At 47.6% G+C, this 18,337-nt stretch overlaps 1 protein-coding gene across 1 annotated transcript; it reads left to right on the plus strand.

Annotated features, from left to right (window-relative positions):
• Positions 1-1,228: 1,228 nt before the first annotated feature.
• LOC148054532 (uncharacterized) lies at positions 1,229-18,336 on the plus strand. The gene is given in 17 exon segments (XM_087764222.1): positions 1,229-1,287; positions 4,112-4,254; positions 5,030-5,091; positions 5,558-5,824; positions 7,021-7,220; positions 7,422-7,515; positions 8,275-8,316; positions 8,319-8,471; positions 8,563-8,640; positions 9,664-9,798; positions 10,874-10,986; positions 11,399-11,540; positions 13,157-13,438; positions 14,146-14,381; positions 15,149-15,395; positions 16,015-16,060; positions 17,567-18,336. Coding segments are annotated over 17 exon segments (2,448 nt in total). The 3' UTR covers positions 17,716-18,336.
• Position 18,337: the final 1 nt, after the last annotated feature.

Here is an 18,337-nt window from a genome sequence, read left to right on the forward strand (position 1 = left end):
ATCAGGTCAGGGAATACTTAAGCAGACTGGACATACCATGGGCCCTGATGGGTTGCACTCATAAGTGCCGAGGGAGCTGGCTGATGTCATTGTGAAGCCGCTCCCAATGCTCTTTCATCGATCATGGCGACTGACAGAAGTGCCCAAAGACTGCAGAAACAAAAAAGGTCACTCCTATCTTCAAGAAGGGCAAGAAGGAGGACCCAGGGAACTACAGGCCGTGATTCAGTGCAGGGCGGGGAGCAGCAGCCACCAGCACAGCGAGACTGGGTCCTTGATTTTCACCACACTGCAGGAAGCTCAGGCCGCCTTTTGGTTGGAGGAAAGTACATCGTCCTGGAGCTGCAGCATGGCAGCCTTGGAGCCATCAGCAGGCACCTCTTGAGAGCTCCCCTGGGCCCTGCAGGGCTGCTGGAGCTGGACTCTGACCCCACCCCAAGCCTCATTTCAGGGATGCGAGTCTTGAGGCACCCTCACCATGCACTGAGGGAAAAAACAGGAGCTGGTGAGGCAAGAGCTGCTCCAGCATCTGACGCAGCCTTTGCCCAGGCGGCACCAGCCCGGGCCCTGTCGCGGGGGCAGAGACCCCTCTCCCCAGCGCCCCTGGCAGCCCTCACAACCCCGGGGCCGCCCGCGCACCCGCCCGCCAGGCCTCTCCACGCAGCGCCCCCCCGCCCCCCCCGCACGGCCCGCGCGGCGGCGGCGGCGGCGTCACCCCGCCCTCTGTGACGCCTCCTTGTGACGCCCACGAACGTGCGCGGCGCCCTTGTGCCGCGCCCTCTGCTGGCGCATCCAGCAGGCCCTCAGTGCTGTCGCCGCCGCTGCGGGAGCTGCAGCACGTTCCGGGCTGGCAGCGTCGGTGCGTCCCTGACGCCCGCCTCAGCGGCTCCAGGCCGCGGCCACTGCTCGGCGCGAGCTCATCTCCCTTGGGCCTCTCCTCGCCCTCGCCCTCGCCCTCGCCCTCGTCCTTGCCCTCACCCTTGTCCTTGTCCTTCTCCGGGCCCCAGCAGTCCGATGGATGCGTCCTGCTGGTGGTGGCTGCCAGTGGCACCGTTACTTGAGCATAATGCCAATATTGATGCTGAGAACCAGGTAACCTTGGCATTTGGGTAAAGCTGCTCTTTCGAAAAGGTGCAGAACTTGTCTGTGTTTTTCTAACTGGGATTATTTATCCTTTCAGGAGGGATATACCCCCCTTAATCTTGCTGTCTCCAAACGTCATGAGGAGATGGTAGACTTTCTTCAAAGCAAAGGGGCTGACAGGCATGCTCAAGATCGGCGTGAAAGGTGAGGGGTTTGTCAAAATGGCACATACATCTCCTTAGTCGTCTGCAAGTGTGATTGATGAGAGGCGTGGGGATGCGCTTTGAAAAAGAAGAAGCCACATGGAAGGAGTTTCCTGTGTGACTTGTAAAAGCAGGTCTGAGGTCTGCACTTGGCTGCTCTCACACCTCAACTGCTCTCATACTCTCCACGCTGACGACTATGAGAAAGCGTTGCCTGTGGTGGCCCCTCCCCACCAGACCCAGGCCCAGAGACAGGCCCAGGCCCAGGCCCAGGCCCAGAGACAGACCCAGCAGAAAACTTGTTATTAGCTCAGCAGCATCGCTGCTCTGCAAGAGAGCATCTTTTAAGTGCAGGCATAGTTGGTGCATAGGTGTTGTCAGCGGAAGCACTGGGAGAAAGAGAGGCAATGTTGTCTGAGGGACAAGGGGCATAAAGTGAGACATGAGGGGTTCCAGCAACATGTAAGAAGAAAACTTCTTGGTGCAAAGACGGTCAAGCAGTCGAATAGTTTGCCCTGCGAGTTTGTGCAATTTCCATCCATGGAGGCTTTGAAGAGCAGAGCGGAAGGAGCACTGAGCAGCGTGGCCTGACCTCGTAGCTGAGTCTGCATTGGGGAGGCAGTTGGACCTCCTGAGGTCCCTTCCAACCTGAATTCTCCAACACTTCCGTGTATTTGGCTTTGCTTTCGCTGTGCTTGTGGGAAAGGGGGAAAGAATTGTTTGGGGAGCAAGCAGGGATTAAAATGATGGCAATGCAGTGCCTGCAGAAACGGATATATTTCATATCACCTTTTACATGCTTTAGGACTGCTCTTACGGTTGCCACATTTGCAGGGGATATGAATGCAATCCAGCTTCTTCTTTGGCATGGTGCTGACACTCTTAGAAAGATAACTCTGGCTTCATGGCTGTGCTCGCATGGATTATGCTCGCATGTCTACACATGTCAGGTAAATGGTTTACGTTATCATTAAAGGGGCTGAGTTGCCAGAGTGTCTGCACTGATTTATGAACCTTTTTGGTAACGGCACCAAGGTTTAACGATGTGTTGAGACCTTTGTTGAAGCTGGGCTCAATGGATGTCTTCTGATACATCTCCTTCCCAGGTCAAGAGTGGATGTGGAAATTGAGGACAAGTTCCACCCACAACGCTCTCTTAGAATTCCCACATGTGTTGCTAAGCTCTATGCAACCTTCCTGCCCAGGAACCACCTGCCTTTTGTTTCAGTGGGGATCTGCTTGTGCGTAGCTTTGCACCCATGGGCGTTCAGTCTTGAAGGCGGTTATGTATGCTTAAAAGCTAGGCTGAAGAAAACAGCCCTTTTTCTTCATGGTGGTAGCCAGCTGAAAGCACTACATTATCCCTAGGAGCACGCCTTGTTGAACCTTACACAACTGGCCTCGGCCCATCGATCCAGCCTGTCCCAATCCCTCCATAGAGCCTTCCTGCCCTCCAGCAGATCAACATTCCTGGCCAACTTGGTGTCATCTGCAAACTTCCTGAGGGTGCACTCGATCCCCTCATCCAGATCCTTGATAAAGATATTAAACAGAACTGGCCCCAGTACTGAGCCCTGGGGAACACCACTTGTGACCGGCTGCCAGCTGGATTTAACTCCATTCACCACCACTCTTTGGGCCCAGCCATCCAGCCAGTTTTTTACCCAGCGAAGCATACGCCCGTCCAAGCCACGAGCAGCCAGTTTCTGCAGGAGAATGCTGTGGGAAATGGTGTCAAAGGCTTTACTGAAGTCCAGGCAGACAACATCCACGGCCTTTCCCTCATCCACTAGGCGGGTCGCCTTGTCATAGGAGATCAGGTTAGTCAAGCAGGACCTGCCTTTCATAAACCCATGCTGACTAGGTCTGATCTGCTGGCTGTCCCGTACATGCCGTGTGATGGCACTCAGGATGATCTGCTCCATAACCTTTCCCGGCACCGAGGTCAGGCTGACAGGCCTGTAGTTCCCTGGATCCTCCTTCCGGCCCTTCTTGTAGATGGGTGTCACATTTGCTAACCTTCAGTCAACTGGGACCTCCCCCATTAGCCAGGACCACTGATAGGTGATGGAATGATGATCTTCACTCCTTACTCCAGTGTTCTGGCACAGCATAAACGTTGTGCTAATGCACTGGTTTTCAAAGAAGCCTTGGTCTGAGCGAGTGCTTTTTTGTTGTTGCTGGGGGGAGTTTAAGCTTCAGTTAAAAAGCAAACCTGAAAGGGGTCTCTCTCAGGAGCCCCAATTTACTCTCTCCCAAGGTTGTCAGAACACCTCTTCAACGTACTTAACACATGTAGCGCTCAGGATGCAACCGCCGCTTGATCACACTTAGGAGCTGTCCAAACTCTCAAGTCCTCAGACTAACCATAAAGATTTCTGAAGTCCTTCCAAGTCAGGACTGCGTTTGAGGAGACCATAGGCTGGCTTGACGTGAATAGTCGCAGCATTAATGTAGCATCCTGCGGACGTCGTTAGATGTGAATCTGCCAGAGGGCCTCTTAATTTTTGTAGTGCTCCCTAGGGAGGGGTTCTTTATCAGTTTAGATTGTAGCCAGCAGGGCTGTAGTGCTTCACAGATAACCAATATGCAATATACCAATATCTAGAGAATGAACATGCCTGCAGCGAATATTTCATCACGTACTCTTGCAGCAGTGCAAGAGTAAGGTGTGTGTGTGTGGGGGGGGGTGTTACCGTTTCTCAGCTGGCAATGAAAATGGAGAGGCTGGGTAAGGAATGGCTGTTGCTGTCCTAGTCAAGCATGTATGCAAAGATGTGGTTGTTTTTACTGACTACTTTCTCTCTTTCTGTTTATATTCTTAGTAAGCTGCTGGTGGAAAACGCGGACAGTGAAAACATGGAAGAATCTTCTGCAGGTGGTGCAGCAGACAAGGCATTTCTCAGCAGCTCCTGCCCTGTGAGGACTGCTGACTTTACATGGGCTGCCCTTGCTTGGGACAGAGGAGGTAGGATCCGTAACTGTGGAAGAGCCTGTAAAGGACCGATAGAAAAATGTGGGTTTTGTCTCGACATTGCCGCCGTAGCGCCATCCACCGTCGCGCTTCGAAAAGACCACCTTCTCCACAGCTTTAAGAAAAACAACCTCGTGCGCCTGCGCACAGACTAAAGGCGCGAAAAGAGCCGAGGTGGGGACAAAAAGGCGCGAAAAGAGCAGAGGCGGGGACAGCACATCCGTGGTGAGCCGCACGTACGCATTTGTGATCCGCGCATGCGTGAGCCCCTATATAAGGAGCACACGTGCCCCTCGGGTGGGGCGGCAGCGGCGGCGCATGAGAGACCACTCCTTCTATTCCTGCACCCTCAAGCCTCCCCCCTCCCCGCTTCGGTCCCCGACGACGCCCGAGGCCACCGGAGACCCAGCAGAAGATCGTCAGGACTCGAGGTGGTGGCGATAAACTCCTTTTCCTTCTCTTTCTTTCTCTTTCTCTCTCCCCTATTCTTTTCCCCTCCTCCCTTGCCCTCCCTCCTCCCTCCGTTCTCTTCTCCCCTCAAATAAAAGTCAAAGGTTGTATGACATTTGACCGATTCCAGCGTCTTAATCTCGTCCTTGGGATCGTATCGAAACCTCCCCCGACACTGGATCGGGACAGAGCCGATGAGGAAAATCGCTGTGGCCTGTAGTAGAACTGTTCCTTGTCTTTTGGATGCTGGGCTTGGATGTTGAGAAAAAGCAGAGTGAGATAAACACTCACGGTGTGTTGCTTCTTACCTCCTTTGTAGGTGCCCTGCCAGTGGGAGGAGCAGAGCAAGAGGAAGATGCTGAATCTCCTGGGGATTCCGAGGTACTTTCTGTGAGGCACGCAGTGGGGTCCCCCTTGGTTCGCTTGCTTTTGGGCTTGTTACCCTCTGGGCTCGTTGACCTCTTCTGCGGCTCCTGCCACACAGTTGTAACTGGGGCCCCTGAAATACTTGTGCTCCAGGCCAGCTGTTCATTTAGGACTGGGACGAAGGCAGGTCAAGCTGATGACCTGGGTCTCGTAGCAACTGGCCTTTGAGTTTTGTTTCTAGTGTAGTATAAAAGGAGTGAAGTTTCCCCTTGCTTCCCCCTGTTAGCTTGGAGGTGCTGAGCTGAGAAAGATGGAGAGAGGCCATCAGTTTTGCAGGTGCCTGCTGGTGGCGAGCAACGTTTCTTATCTTTGAATTCACTCTGAAGACTGACCCGATTACGTAACCTAAGAAGTAAAAGCACTCCTAATATTCTCATGTTCTTATCGAATTCTTCGTGCTCATGTAACAACATTTCTTTAGGACTGGATCGCGCAGCTGCAGCAGAAGCTTGCCCATGCTCTTAAAAAGCAAGCTACTGCCGAAGCTTCACTGGAAGTTACTACACGCTACCACAGTGACCTGGAGGAAGACAAGCTGCGCTTGCAACAGGAATTGGACAGGGTTGAAGCTGAGGTATGGAAAGTCTGTCTCTATAGGAATAAACCTGTGGCTGGCTGTTCCTTCCTGTACATCGTGAAAAAGGACAAACCAGTATGCTGGGAGGCAGTAGGAGAGAGAACTAAGGAAGTTTAAATGATCCCCTTCATTCACGAAGCCAGTGAAACCTTCAGCCAGGTGGCCCCCTCTTCCTCTTCCAGAGTGCAAGATAGTGTTACTTGACTCATCAAAAAGCCAACTGGTCTCTGTTGCAAGTAAGAGACAATCTTGCTCGTCAACCCCACGGCACAAGCTCTTGTTCAGGCTCTGGGGTAGTATTGCAGCAATAGCCTTTCTCTTCCCTTCTTCCTCCCCTCCCCTGGGGATAAACGCACCTGGCCCTTTGGCGAGCTCTTCGCAAGCTGGAGGGGCAAGGCAGTGCATTAGGAGCAGCCTTCTGGTGGCTAGGTATGAAGAGAGCAGTTTGTTCTCTCTCAAAACTCACCTCTGCTCTGAGGCACTATTTCTCTGTTCAGGATACTGCACTCTTTCTTGATATTCTTCTGTTTGTATACAACAGATGTTCCTTATTTGTAGCTTGCTAAATAATTGTAAAGGTTGTTGTCTTTGCGCAGTGTGTAGAACAACGTGAACCTTCCTCATGGTTGAAGGACCTTTTGAAGAGTTGGTAGGGTTTGAGCTTTTTTTTATAGCACAGGTGTCAGAACCGTGTAGATTGAACTAAGCAAGAAGCAGAGCTTGTTTGTAGGTGGGGTGTTTGCACTGTATATGCAAAGCAGCATCGCAGCATGTTTCCCCACCCACCCACCCACCCCCATTCTTTGGCCCTGCTGTAATTTGCCAGCCTTAAGCAGCTTTCTTGCAAGTGAACTGTAAGCTCCTTTCTGAGGCGGGGACCACCTTTTGCAGTGTTCTTACAAAAACTGAAGTATCGAGGCCTCGGAGTGCTGAAATAGAAATCATCTTAAATCTCCTTAGGAGGGAGTTTTGAAGTCACTTTAGGAGAAGGATGAACTTTTCAATTCAGATTTTCAATGGAGGAGCAAACACGGGGCTACAAAGAGTGTCACGAGTCACTGAAAGGGTGGGAGGGGCAGTGTCGGTGCTTAGAAGTGTGCTATAGGAAATCAGCGTAGGGATGGGAGAGGCCAGTCTAAAAGGTGATGAAGTAACACAGTTGGTGTTCATTTGCTAGTAGAAGTGAAGGTTTGAACGGATTTGAAAGGATTACACTTCTTTGGGTAGAGGGTATGTGCAGATATATGCAGTACTTGACTTCTTCAGCAGCAGTGGACTCCTCTGTGTAAAAGCTCACCTGACCGCTGTGGATTCTTACTGTGATTTTACAGTTGCGGGAGTTGGAAGAAGAGCATCTTCAGTCTGAGCATTGTGTTCGTGACTTGAAGGCTGCCTTGGATAACAAGGAAAGAGAAGTAATAGCTTCTTCCCAGAAACTCCAGGACCTCCTGCTGGCATCTTCTGGGACTACTACTACTGTAAAACAACTGGAAGAACACGCGCAACGGTAAGAGAAGAACACGGCGAAGCAAGTTGTCTGTCGCTTTCTGGGGTTGTGTGAAAACAACGGGATAGCCTTGTTGCATCACAGCAAGTTAAAACACGATTTTGAAGGCCGCTTTTCTTTTAGATTATGTTATTTCACGCTGTTCTTTCAGAATTGGTGCTCTGGTGGATTTCCGTCATAAGACCTGTATTTCTTTTTAAGCCTTGAAATTGAAAATGCCAGATTGGAAGCCACAGTCCAGCAACAAAGCAGTCGGATTGAAGCCCTTCACAGACACCTGCAAGCCTCTGCCTCAGTAAGCTGGTCATAAACTTCCCTTTTTGTGAGCTCCCGAGCCCAGTTACCTATTTCTGTGGGGAAATTTTAAGATGAGGTTTTCCTCGAGAGCCATGGGCAACTCAGTTCCTGCATTCTACGGAATAAAGCTTTCCCATGCTACTACAGCAAGTCCTACTTAACGCTGTAAAAGTTAAGGACTGGACACCAATACACTGGTGTAACTATTGTCTGCTTTAGACCCGTCATGCCATCAGATGCTGCTTCAGACACTTGTGGCAACACGTATCGTTAAAGGTATTCATCAAGTGAACTTGTGGAAATTCCACAGCGGGTATTGATGGCAAGTGCTTCGTGCCACAGGCCTGACTGGCATCATCGGACTGGAACAAAAATTACACTCCCCAGAGCGTCTGCTGTGCAGAAGCGCTTTTCTCCTTTGGCCACTTGGTGTGTGTTTGTTTCCATGAAACTGTGAAGAGGAATGACTGTGGTATCATTTGCAGAGCTCAGGGTGAGCCTTGGAATTTACCAGTGCCCCTACGCAGTGGTTAATTTTAGCTCAGATAAGGTGCCTTCACCTGTGGCCTGTACGAAGCATATTATTTTTGTATGGGAACCAGTGAGCTAGGGTTCTTGGTACTACTGTAGTTATTAATTAGTGCTGAAGAGATTCTGAAAATAACTCCATCTGAAAGTTGAACTTTGTGATGTACTGGTACTGACAAGAGAAGAGGAAAGGCAGTCACAGTGCTGGTCCTTCCCCCTTGGTTAACAGGGCATGGTTTTCAAGTGTCCTGTGGATGAGAACAGCTATTTCCGTCTGTCTTCATTGAAGAGTCTTTGTATCCCACGTGGTGTTCTCTCTCCCTGAAGCGAACGGCGGAGGCGATAATTGCTAACAGCTTTACAGTGGCATCAAATAAGGCCATTTTGATCATTGGTGCTGCGTGTGAACACTATAGGAATGAAGAGGTCTATGTAATATTTCTTTTTGGTAATGGGGTGTGAACGTCACTCTGGAAAGTCATAGTGTGTCGTCTTGCTTCTTTTAATGCTTCTGTAGGTTCATAATCGCCTAGAAGACTTGATAACTGGCTTACAGACAACACAGGCAGCTGCAGAGGACCACCACCAGCAGCAGGTACGTGACTGGCATCTGTGAATGACTGGTTTAGTCTTTGAATCTTCTGGGAGCAGGTAATTGATGCAAAGACCAAGCGGGCTGTGTAGGTACAGTTCAGCTGACAAATACCCTTCTAGTTTTAGGGCAAGGCACCCTCAAGGGAAAAGGCTGTCAATTTCCTCATTCCCCTGCTGCTGTCTTTTGTATCTGTGCGGTGGTGTGCAAGATACTTGTCTTCATCAGCAGGATTCATTCGATGATTTCTCTCCCCCATCCCCCCGGGAGGGAGTGCGCAAGTGGCTGTGTGGTGCTTAGCCGCCTACTCGAGTTAAACCATGGCAGATGATGGATCGGATGGATGCTGTGGGCAGGGGGGAGATCTGTGGTTGAAAGCTGAGAGAGGAGATTGGGCTTGGGAGAGCCATGGTATCTTTGCAGCTTTGTCAGGGCTTGCCCTTGAGCCCATGTGAGCTTCTGCTGTAAGACCCAGTGTTTCACCTGCTCTGTAAGGACGCTTGAGAAAGTGTACACCCTGAGGATTTCTTATCGAAGCCTTTGTGCTAAGGTTTTCATGACTTTCTGTAGATCAGTAGGCATTTTTTTTTCTTGCAGAATGCCACTAAAAGCATCTAGTCAACCTGCATTCTTTAGACTTGAACGGAATCAGCAAGTTCTGTTCCACTCAAATGCATCTGTTAGGCAAACCTTTGTCCCTTCGGGGAGAAGCATAAGTAGCCTTGCCAATTTGAAAGCATTTCCTTGCTCTCAGGCGATGGACAGTTGTTATAGAAGCAGCAAGGGCAGGGTATTTTCTGTGGTGGGCGCTAGAGGAATTATTAGATTATAAAGCATGTATCATTATGAACTCTGGAGGACCTTTGGAAGAAAGTTGTAGAGTGATTTTGTGCGTGCCTCTGTCTGTGTCGTCTTATCCCCCAAAGCTGCACCCTCATCTTGTTACTTGTATAGTGTTCGTTCATTCCACCAGCTTCAATTGCTGTTCTTGGTTATGTTTCCTGTTTTCCACTGTCGCTTTCACAGATGCAAAAGCAGGACGTGCTGGCTCTGGCATCAAAGGAATTGCACAGCATGTGGGAAGAGCAATTGAAGTCAAGATCCCACCTGGAAGGGCGTGTTGCTCAGCTTGACAGGGAGAAGGCTGAACTCTTGGAACAGGTGAGCCCAGAAAATTCTTCAGATACCTAGTCCATACCTAGGAGAACTGTGTTCACCTTTTTGTTGAGTTCTGACATGCTCAGCTTTTTCTGTTATCCCTACCATACAGGCGCTGAATATCTTGTGATTTGGGGATCATCCAGGAAGCGAATAAAAGCTAGCTGGGTATTTTTGTGTAAATTTTGGAGTGGCTCTATTAGAAAGAGTTCCCAGTGTGGTTTACTATCAGTTGAGCACATGGAGCAAGTCTGCAGTTCCCCAGTTCTTTCCTTGGATTCCTTCCGGTTATCTTCTGACCCTGTGGTTTCTGGGCAGGGTTAAAATGCTTCATGTTTCCAGTGTAATGCCTGGAGGAGCTGCTGCATGTTTTCAGGGTAGCGGGAGCTTAAAAGCCTTGCAGAAAAGCATACTGAAGGAATTTTGGCCAAGTGAACCTGGTGCTTGGGAAACAAGAAATGGCTGCCAGTTGCCAAGGGGCAGTCTTTCCCTTTTCTCCTTTTCCGAGAGGAAAAATGGAAGTACAAAGTCAAAAGAGCTGCCAGCTCTCCTCTGGTTTGGCTGAGAAAACACCAAGAGGAAGGACAACATGTGAATAAGTAAATCCCCACAAAGAAGAGGTGGAGGCAATGGCAGAGGGGAATAAAACACTGAAGAATTCCCCAAGGTCAAATTCCTTGGCAAGTCCCTGCCTGCTGGTTGTTGAAGATCCCACAAAAGTTTTAGATTGACCTATGCTCTCCCGTGATGTGCATACCTACATAATCCCTGCAATAAGCAGAGGAACTGCTGGAAGTGTTCTTCAGCATCTTTTCCACCTTTTTGCCTTGAAGCATTAGAAGAGGGTGGCCTTTGCTTCTGTGGGGGCATCTGTTTCTGTTGTTAGGTATTGGCCTGTTTGATGTGCAACCTGAAGTGATTAAATGTTCTCAGGAATTCTGTCCCTTGGCATTCTATGGAGCTTGGCTAGCCGATAGAGACATACTGCAGCTTCCCTGTGGAGAACGCTAGATGCACGTACTGCATGTAGATACTGTTCCTATGCTCTGTGTGTCATGTATCTTTTCTGTTTTGAAAGTGTGAGAGTGAAAGAAAGAAAGTGAAGAAGCTGGTAGAGTTGAAACGCCCAGTCGAACTGCGTCTGGACCAAGAAATGAAAAGAAACATTGAACTGCAGAAAGACTGTAAGAGGTATGGCTTTTTAGCATGGCGGAGAGATATCCCGGAGTAGAAGTCAAGCTTTATTGAACTTCAACGTAAAAAATAGGTGTACGTAACTCTAGGGGAGCAAATTCAAGCCCCGTGTTAGTTCTTGCAAGGTGCTTCTGTGCATGAGCCTATAGTTTTCAACAGCTGTGAAAAGAACTGCAAATGCAGGCTGCCCTTCGATTTTCCAGGGAGGGAACAAAGTCTCTTATTACTCTTTTCAGGTGAAATTTGGACCCTGCAAGTGACTTGTGGCACGGGAATGCTGTTTTTTCTCAGTAATTCCTGGTGTGTCAAGCATGTTAAAGATGGAGCAAGCTATGTCTGCGCTCTTTACATGAGAGTATGTGAAAAAGGACAGTTGGTTCATTGTTTTCTTGACTAATTTGCTGTGCAGGTTGAAGAGGCTTCTGAACAGAGCTATGAAGAAACAAAGGGTGTATGAGGAGAGAGAGAGAGAGTCCCACCTTAATTTGCAGGGAGAAATGAAGAACAGGTATTCTGAAATGGTCAATGAAGTTGGTAGATTAAGAACAAAGGTGAGCACTGGTTTGTTTGGGGGTTTTATTGGTGGTGGTGTGTTTTTCTTTTGAAACCTCTGTTATTCTTTCCCTATACTTCTTTTCATGTTGGTGATTTTTTTTTTTTTTCTTGGCTGTATTTTGGAATTGATTGACTTTTCTTGATGCTCCTTCTACTGTTACAGCAGTAGACGACTATAACTTAGACTGACGTAGTTATTGTTATGGGTAAGGATGAAAACTCTATATGCAAAGCAGTAGCTGCAAGGGCACATCAAGGGCAAGCTGTCCTGTAGAGGAAGGGCGAGCTGACAGTTGCAGCAAGACTGGCAGGGTCCGTGACAAGGTGGCAAGGTCCGTGTGCTCACGGGCCAGGGAGCAGTCCCACAGGCCCTCACCAAGAAGAGCACAACAGGTGCGGTGACAGTAAGCGGGGTCAGCCAAGAGTGCAGATCGCCAGGCCAGTCCGTAGGGACACGCAGGTCTGCATTCCCACCAGTCACGTCCAGGGGAGAGGGTCAGGGCTGAGAGCAGTGTGGCCCGGCACAGGCCTGGCTGCAGCTTGAGGCTGTGGCAGCATCTTCGAGGGCTGACAGATGAATTCCTTCTCTGGAAGAGAGGGGAGTGACACGGCCATAACTCGAACAACTGTATGAAGTTGGCTTTGCCCAAGATCCCCCCTTGAGCCCTGTCTTCGGCATGAGCGGAGCAGCAGGCAGTTCAGGTTTTGCTGTGTCGTTGCTTCCCAGGCCACGATGCGGTGAGGTGATGCAGAAAAAGTTCTGTAACTTCTTGCTCACTAGAAGTTGTCGCAGCCCATCTGTCCCTTGCCATGGGCACCCAGAAGCAGAGTTCCCAGAAGTGCTTTTGAGGTCGCTCTGCCTGTTCAGTAGCATGTAACCTTTTACCTGCTGCTCGGCTCGTTACTCAGATTTGTTGCTAAAGCAGCCATGTTTCAGAGCTCTGTTCATGTGTAGAAGGTATTGTAGAATGAGTCAGCTGCCTTTGCAGTGGCTCATGTTCAGTCCAAAAGTTAGTACTGGTTTTGTGTTTCTGGTGGAAGAGTTATTTTGAATGACAGGGAAGGGCACTGAATCGAGGCAGTTTTAAGTAAGTCTAAAGTAAAACCACTATTTACAAATCTTTCAGTGGAATGGGAAAAAAAAGACTATCTGTTTCTTGTCTGGTCAGTTCCGTAATGAAGCTCTGGCTGTGCTGACAGCATGTAGAAATTCCCCTAAAGCATGATACATGTTGTTTTGGATGAAACCAGAAGGTGGCTAGGTATGGGTGTGTTTGACTTCCCAGGAGCATATGAGCCTCTCATGGAAGAATGGCCCTAGTGCTTTTCCACCTAGCCCTATGGGTGAAATGCTGCTAGTTTGGTCCCTCTTGGTCTGTGACCTACTGCAGAAGGACTGAGAAAGGATCCCTCAGGTTCCCATCCCATCAGAAATGATGTGAAAGCTGTTCTTGTTTTAAAACAGCCTGGTTTCACTGTGGTTGTAATGCTGAGTCAGCAGATGACAAACACAGTCTCGATGGCCAACCCCTTTACAGATTTTCACGGAATTGACTCGTTTCAGATCCCTCTCAGTTCCTTGTTTGTTTGTTTGTTTTTCTTCTGTCTACAGGTTGGTGAACTTTCCCAGCAGCTGGAGGCAGAGTCTAAAAAATGCATGCAGCTAGAAGCACAAAATCAGGATTTGCGAGAAGAGTTGTCCACCATGCGTGGCAACCATGAAAAACTGGAGAAGAGCAGATGCCAGCTGAAAGAAGAGGTGGCTAACCTCAAACACCGTCTGGAGACTCACATGGTGGATCACAGCCAAATAGAACAATATAAAAGAGAGATGGAAGAACGAGCCGGACAAGAAATAAGACAAAAACTGCAAGAAGTCAATCTATTTTTGCAGGTAAGTGAATTTCTCACTTGTGTCTGTAGTCTCTAATATATACTTCTGTTGTGGTTGTCATTTTTTTTGGTGCCTGATTCTGCGTGTTAGTGCTGTACTTCTGTCTTTCCTGAAGGGCAGTGGGAGAAGGGAATATGGTTGGGCAAGAGTGCTTTCATGTGTGTGTAATGTGCGTGCAGGTCCCTGAATCAAAAGCTCACCTGAGGTAGATTTCCACTTTGCAGTTCTTGGGGGGATATTGCTGCCCGCTGGTCTTGTTCTTGCTGTTCATCTTTGCATGGGTATTGCAGCTTGCAGTTGTCATGGCCAGACACACAGGTCCTGCTTTGTCATCGGACAGCGGAAAGTGCTCAGAAAAGAAGTCACCAAAGTTGGGGGCAGGGCAGGGCGGAATATGGGGCCGTGGAGGTGAGGGATCCTCCTAATTTCTTTGAGGAATCCTTTTCTATATGCCCTGTCCTACAGAGATAGTGTTCTTTCATTAGTAGCTTTGATGAATAATAGTGCTAAGAGCGGGGTTCTTTCTGAATGAAAAGAATGACTTCACGTGGTATTCCCAGGGTTCTGCCTTCTTTGCTGATGGTAGTGAGGAGGCACAGTTGCCCCACTCAGTAAAGCTGGGCCCTTGGAATTGGGTACATGCAATTATCTGGCGGGGAGAGATCTCTTTTTCTTTGCGGTGGTTGAAGGTGCATTATCTGCTTCAGACGCAGGCAGCCTCCCAGGACAGATTAGAAGAAATCCGAGCCAGTCACCATGCTTCACTGAGAAACCAGCTAAAACACAGAATTAGAGATCTCGAATGTGAATTGGACAGGATAAAAAATAGCCAACAAGACAGCATGTTTCAAAAAGAATCCACACAGGCCGAAGTGGAAAAGTACAAAGAGCTGTATCAGGAGGAAGTCAAAATTAGAAGAGGCCTGGCAAATAAACTGGAAAGGTAAACCCGTGCTTTTTTGGAGTGGTAATAAGATAATGCTTCTTCCTCATGCATTTTCCTCCTAAAAGCCCTCTTCTACATCTGGTCAGCATTCTGTATGTAAGCATAAAATGGCATATTTGTGAGGAAAGTACCTTAAGACCCCTCCCCTTCGTTAGAACGGTCTTCATTTCTCTTTAATATTCCAGCAGTAACACCACTGATCGTGGCATTAATAGTGTGGTTTTTAACTTGATTGTGTTTTAGCAGACAGCCTTCTTGCCAGTCTCTAAGAAGCTCCTCCTCTTATTCTGCGTATGGCAGAAACGATAAATTTCATGTCCTTTACTGCTTGGATAAGGATAGGCCCTTCAGAGGACAGAATTTGATTCTGTGAAGCAAAAGAAAAAAAAAAATCTTTTTGGGCTTCCGGTTTAACAGCGTGTCTGAGGTTTGAGCTTTCCTTGGGAAAGGGAGGGTAGCCCAGAGTTCTTATGCAGGTGACGCTCCTTTCACAAGAAGCTATGTAAACACGTGGCATTTGCAGATTGCTTTGAAGCCCTAGTGCTGAGAAGTCCTCAGTGCTGGTCACTCTTGCTGCTCCTTGCAGGTAGTGTGACTTCTTCGAAAGAAGTTCTCCAAAAAACCTCAGATCAAATGATATTCCTGTTTTGGACGCTGTTAATCCCTTCCACTTTCAGGAGTCAAATAATAGTCAAGGACCCGGAGGGTAACTGTGAAAGTGTTACTACCAAAGATGACTCTTTGTATGCTTCTGAATGTTTCAGAGCTAATGAGAGACTAGCAGAAGCCAACGCTAAGCTCCTTCAGGAGCGCCATAGAAGCAAGTCTTTAATCGCAAGCAGCATTGTCAGTGGAGGTCTGGATGCAAGTCCAGTTCTGTATTCAACTGAACTGGGACATCTTGGCAACAATTTGGCACTCAACAGAAGTCTGAGTCTAGGAGGAAGCTTCCTAAGCCCGATCGGGAACGCGTTATCATCAAGAAACAGTGTTGAAGCCTATGTGGCTAAGGTAAGCATTTTGAAATACTGTTCTCAACTACTGCTGAAGAGTATCCCTAAGCAAGGTTATGCTTTTTAGCCTAAAGTTGGAATCCATTTCGAGTTCCAAACCATATGGTCTAATACGCCAAAACAACTGCTAATCATCAAAACGGTACACAACTGTATGTGGTAGGGGTGAAGACTTTTGGTCGTCAGGGTTGCACAAATTTCCAAGAGTGCTCAAAGACCAAAAAATACTGGCAGCTAAACAATGAACTGTGTAACTACCTTCTTTGACAAGAGAAACTGTGACAAAGAATACTTTGTCTTCCTATCTTCACCTTCATTGCAATAACTCTACTGTGCTTTCTTCCGGTATATTTTTTAAATGCCCTGTTATAATCTCTCTGGTGAGTTACAGACTGTTTGTGCTACAGTTAGTGTTGCTCAGCAAGCAGATGCTACAGCCTGGCTGACCAAGAGTTTCTCGTCATTAAAAATCAAACCCCAAGCTAAGGTGTCTCTATTTGGGATGATAGTTTTAGTTTTTCTCCCATGTTATGGACAGGTTTGAAGAATGTTTTAGAAGCTTAATGTTACAAAATGTAACTTAAAATATTAACTGTATATTTCCTATATAATTCCAGGTACGGCGGGAACTGGATGAAAAAATCACTAAAGAACTTGAACAGGGTAATATGTCATTACGTTAGGAGTGTTTTTAAGGAAGAAGATGACTGTTCCTAACTCTTGAAAAGAATGGCTTGAAAGTCGTCAAGTTCCTGTGCTAAGCACAGGTTTTTTTCTGCTAGCTTTCCAGTTTAGACTTGAATGTGAAACCTTCCTGCTTACCAAAACATTGTCTAGAATGTTATGCAGTTGCATGAAAAAAAACAAGTGCAAAGAAAACGAACCCATTTCCCCCACACAGATACACGTGGATTAAGCTGAAGTCACCTTTCACTACAGTTAATCCTCAAGCACAAACATCAAACATCAAAGAGGCCCCGAGATAAAATTTTTATAGACCTCAGCCATCACTACTTCTTCCATGTACATCAACTGCATTCAGCGCTAAACCCTACCATACACGTTCTCTGCTGATAGTTCTTGATTTTTGCTATGTCTCCTACTCTTTGCTTGTATTTGTAGCTTATATAGAATTATGTTGCAGTCTTTTTTGAATAAGCAAGAAGAATATAATCAGTGACAAAGTGCATCCTTTCTTTAGGAAAAGATCATTCAGTAGTGTTTAGGCAAGCATACGATGAGTTGATTGCCTCGAATACATAGCATAAAACATGCTCCATAACCTGAGGCCAGGTGTCCAAAGAGGAATTCCACCTCTTCCATGATAATTGTTCCTCCAAAGTGACTGCTTTGCAGTGACTGGTGCTATTTCAAAGCAGGCAGCCCCTGAAAGCATTTCCTTCTGTTCCTGTATGCTTTGAATCATACAGTGTTCAGCTGTTGCTTCATAGCTCTTTCTGTGTGTCTGAAGGGACGCAAAGCCATTGCACTGCATCCATGTGCATTCTGAATGGAATTGCGCATCCGCCAGGAGTCATAGAGTGTGTTTGGTTTGGGGACCTTGTCTGAAAAAGGTGGCCGGAGAAAGATGGCAAAGGTGGTTTGCTTTCACGGAGTACGGGTTTTCATGGAGGAAAGAGGGTTGTGCCAGAGCGAGTTACAAAGACGCCCCTCAGAGAAGGTGCCAGGCTGGGAGACTTGTCCTGGCCTGACTGCAGTGCAAAGGTGTTTGCGTTTTCACAGGCAGATTCCTTTACCGTTTGTCACAGCGAATGCAGAGGCTGGTTTTTAGGAGTAGTGTTCCAATAAATCACTGGTTTGAACATTTAAGGAAGACAGGCACTTGAGGTTGAGGAGGTCTGCAGGGGGCTAAATTTAGCACTGGTGTAAGCAGAAGTTGTTTGTGGACTCCCTGAAGAGGCTCTGTGTTCGTAGCCTCTGGAATGTCTTTCACTAGCTTTAGAAATACCGTTGACTGATAAGCAAATGTGGAAAAAAAGCTGTTTCTTCCTTTGTGCCTAGCCCTTTCATTGTTATGTTCCCTTGGAAGTTTTTAAATCTCTTTCTGGATTGTAGTCTCTCCAGTTACCCGTAATGTTTTTGCCGTGACTTCCATGGCCCTGTCTGCTGTGAAAATAACACCAGGAATCTTGTCTCTCTTCTCCCCAGCCACTGCTGAACTTGAAACTGGATCTGCTGGAGCTTCTCCCATGGTGTCTACTGATGGTTCCTCAAAGAAGTTCCATGTTGACCAGGATCCCCTTTCCAGGGCAATACAGGAGTACCGTGATGTTTTAACCAAAAATTACCTGATTTGAATAAAATGCTAGGGAAAGGCTCTGGAAATCATTTTGTTTCCATAGTGCATCTAGGGTTTCCCATTCCACGGTTCAGATGTGAAAACGTGTTTATTGCAGTCGGAATGTCAACTCTAAGTCTGTTCAGTGGATGTCAAGCACATTGCACTTCCCTGTTGGTTTATTGATGCATAGTTGTTTTCTTTTGCACTCACAATAAGAACCACATCTATTTTTTCTGACTAGCAGGTTGACTAATCTTGAGTCTTGAGCTTGACAGAACTACCAAAATGTTTCTTATTAAGGCAGATGCATTATTTTGCTGCGCTTCTGTTCTGTGTTTGAACGAAAGCATTCCCTCTGCTCTGTCTAATCCTTTCCCTCTATGTGTTTTGGATGTTTCCAGTGTTCCTTTTCATGCTTAGGACATTATTTGATGTGCTTTGAGCCCGCTGCTTCAGCCCTGATGCAGCGAGTATTTCTGCTGGTGAAGTGAAAGTTTTACCAGTGTTCAGGCTGGAGGATAAGGCACTTTACACTGCTGTCACTTCATGCGCCTCAGGTTTAAAAACACCCCGAGTGTATAGTAGTTGCCCAGACAGTTGTTACGTGGTCTTTTTGGTACGTTTGTTTTGTATCACAG

Source organism: Nipponia nippon, unplaced genomic scaffold, assembly GCF_047370975.1.
Source record: "Nipponia nippon isolate SJK-2023a ecotype South Korea unplaced genomic scaffold, ASM4737097v1 scaffold_3, whole genome shotgun sequence".
Lineage (NCBI taxonomy): Eukaryota > Metazoa > Chordata > Aves > Pelecaniformes > Threskiornithidae > Nipponia > Nipponia nippon.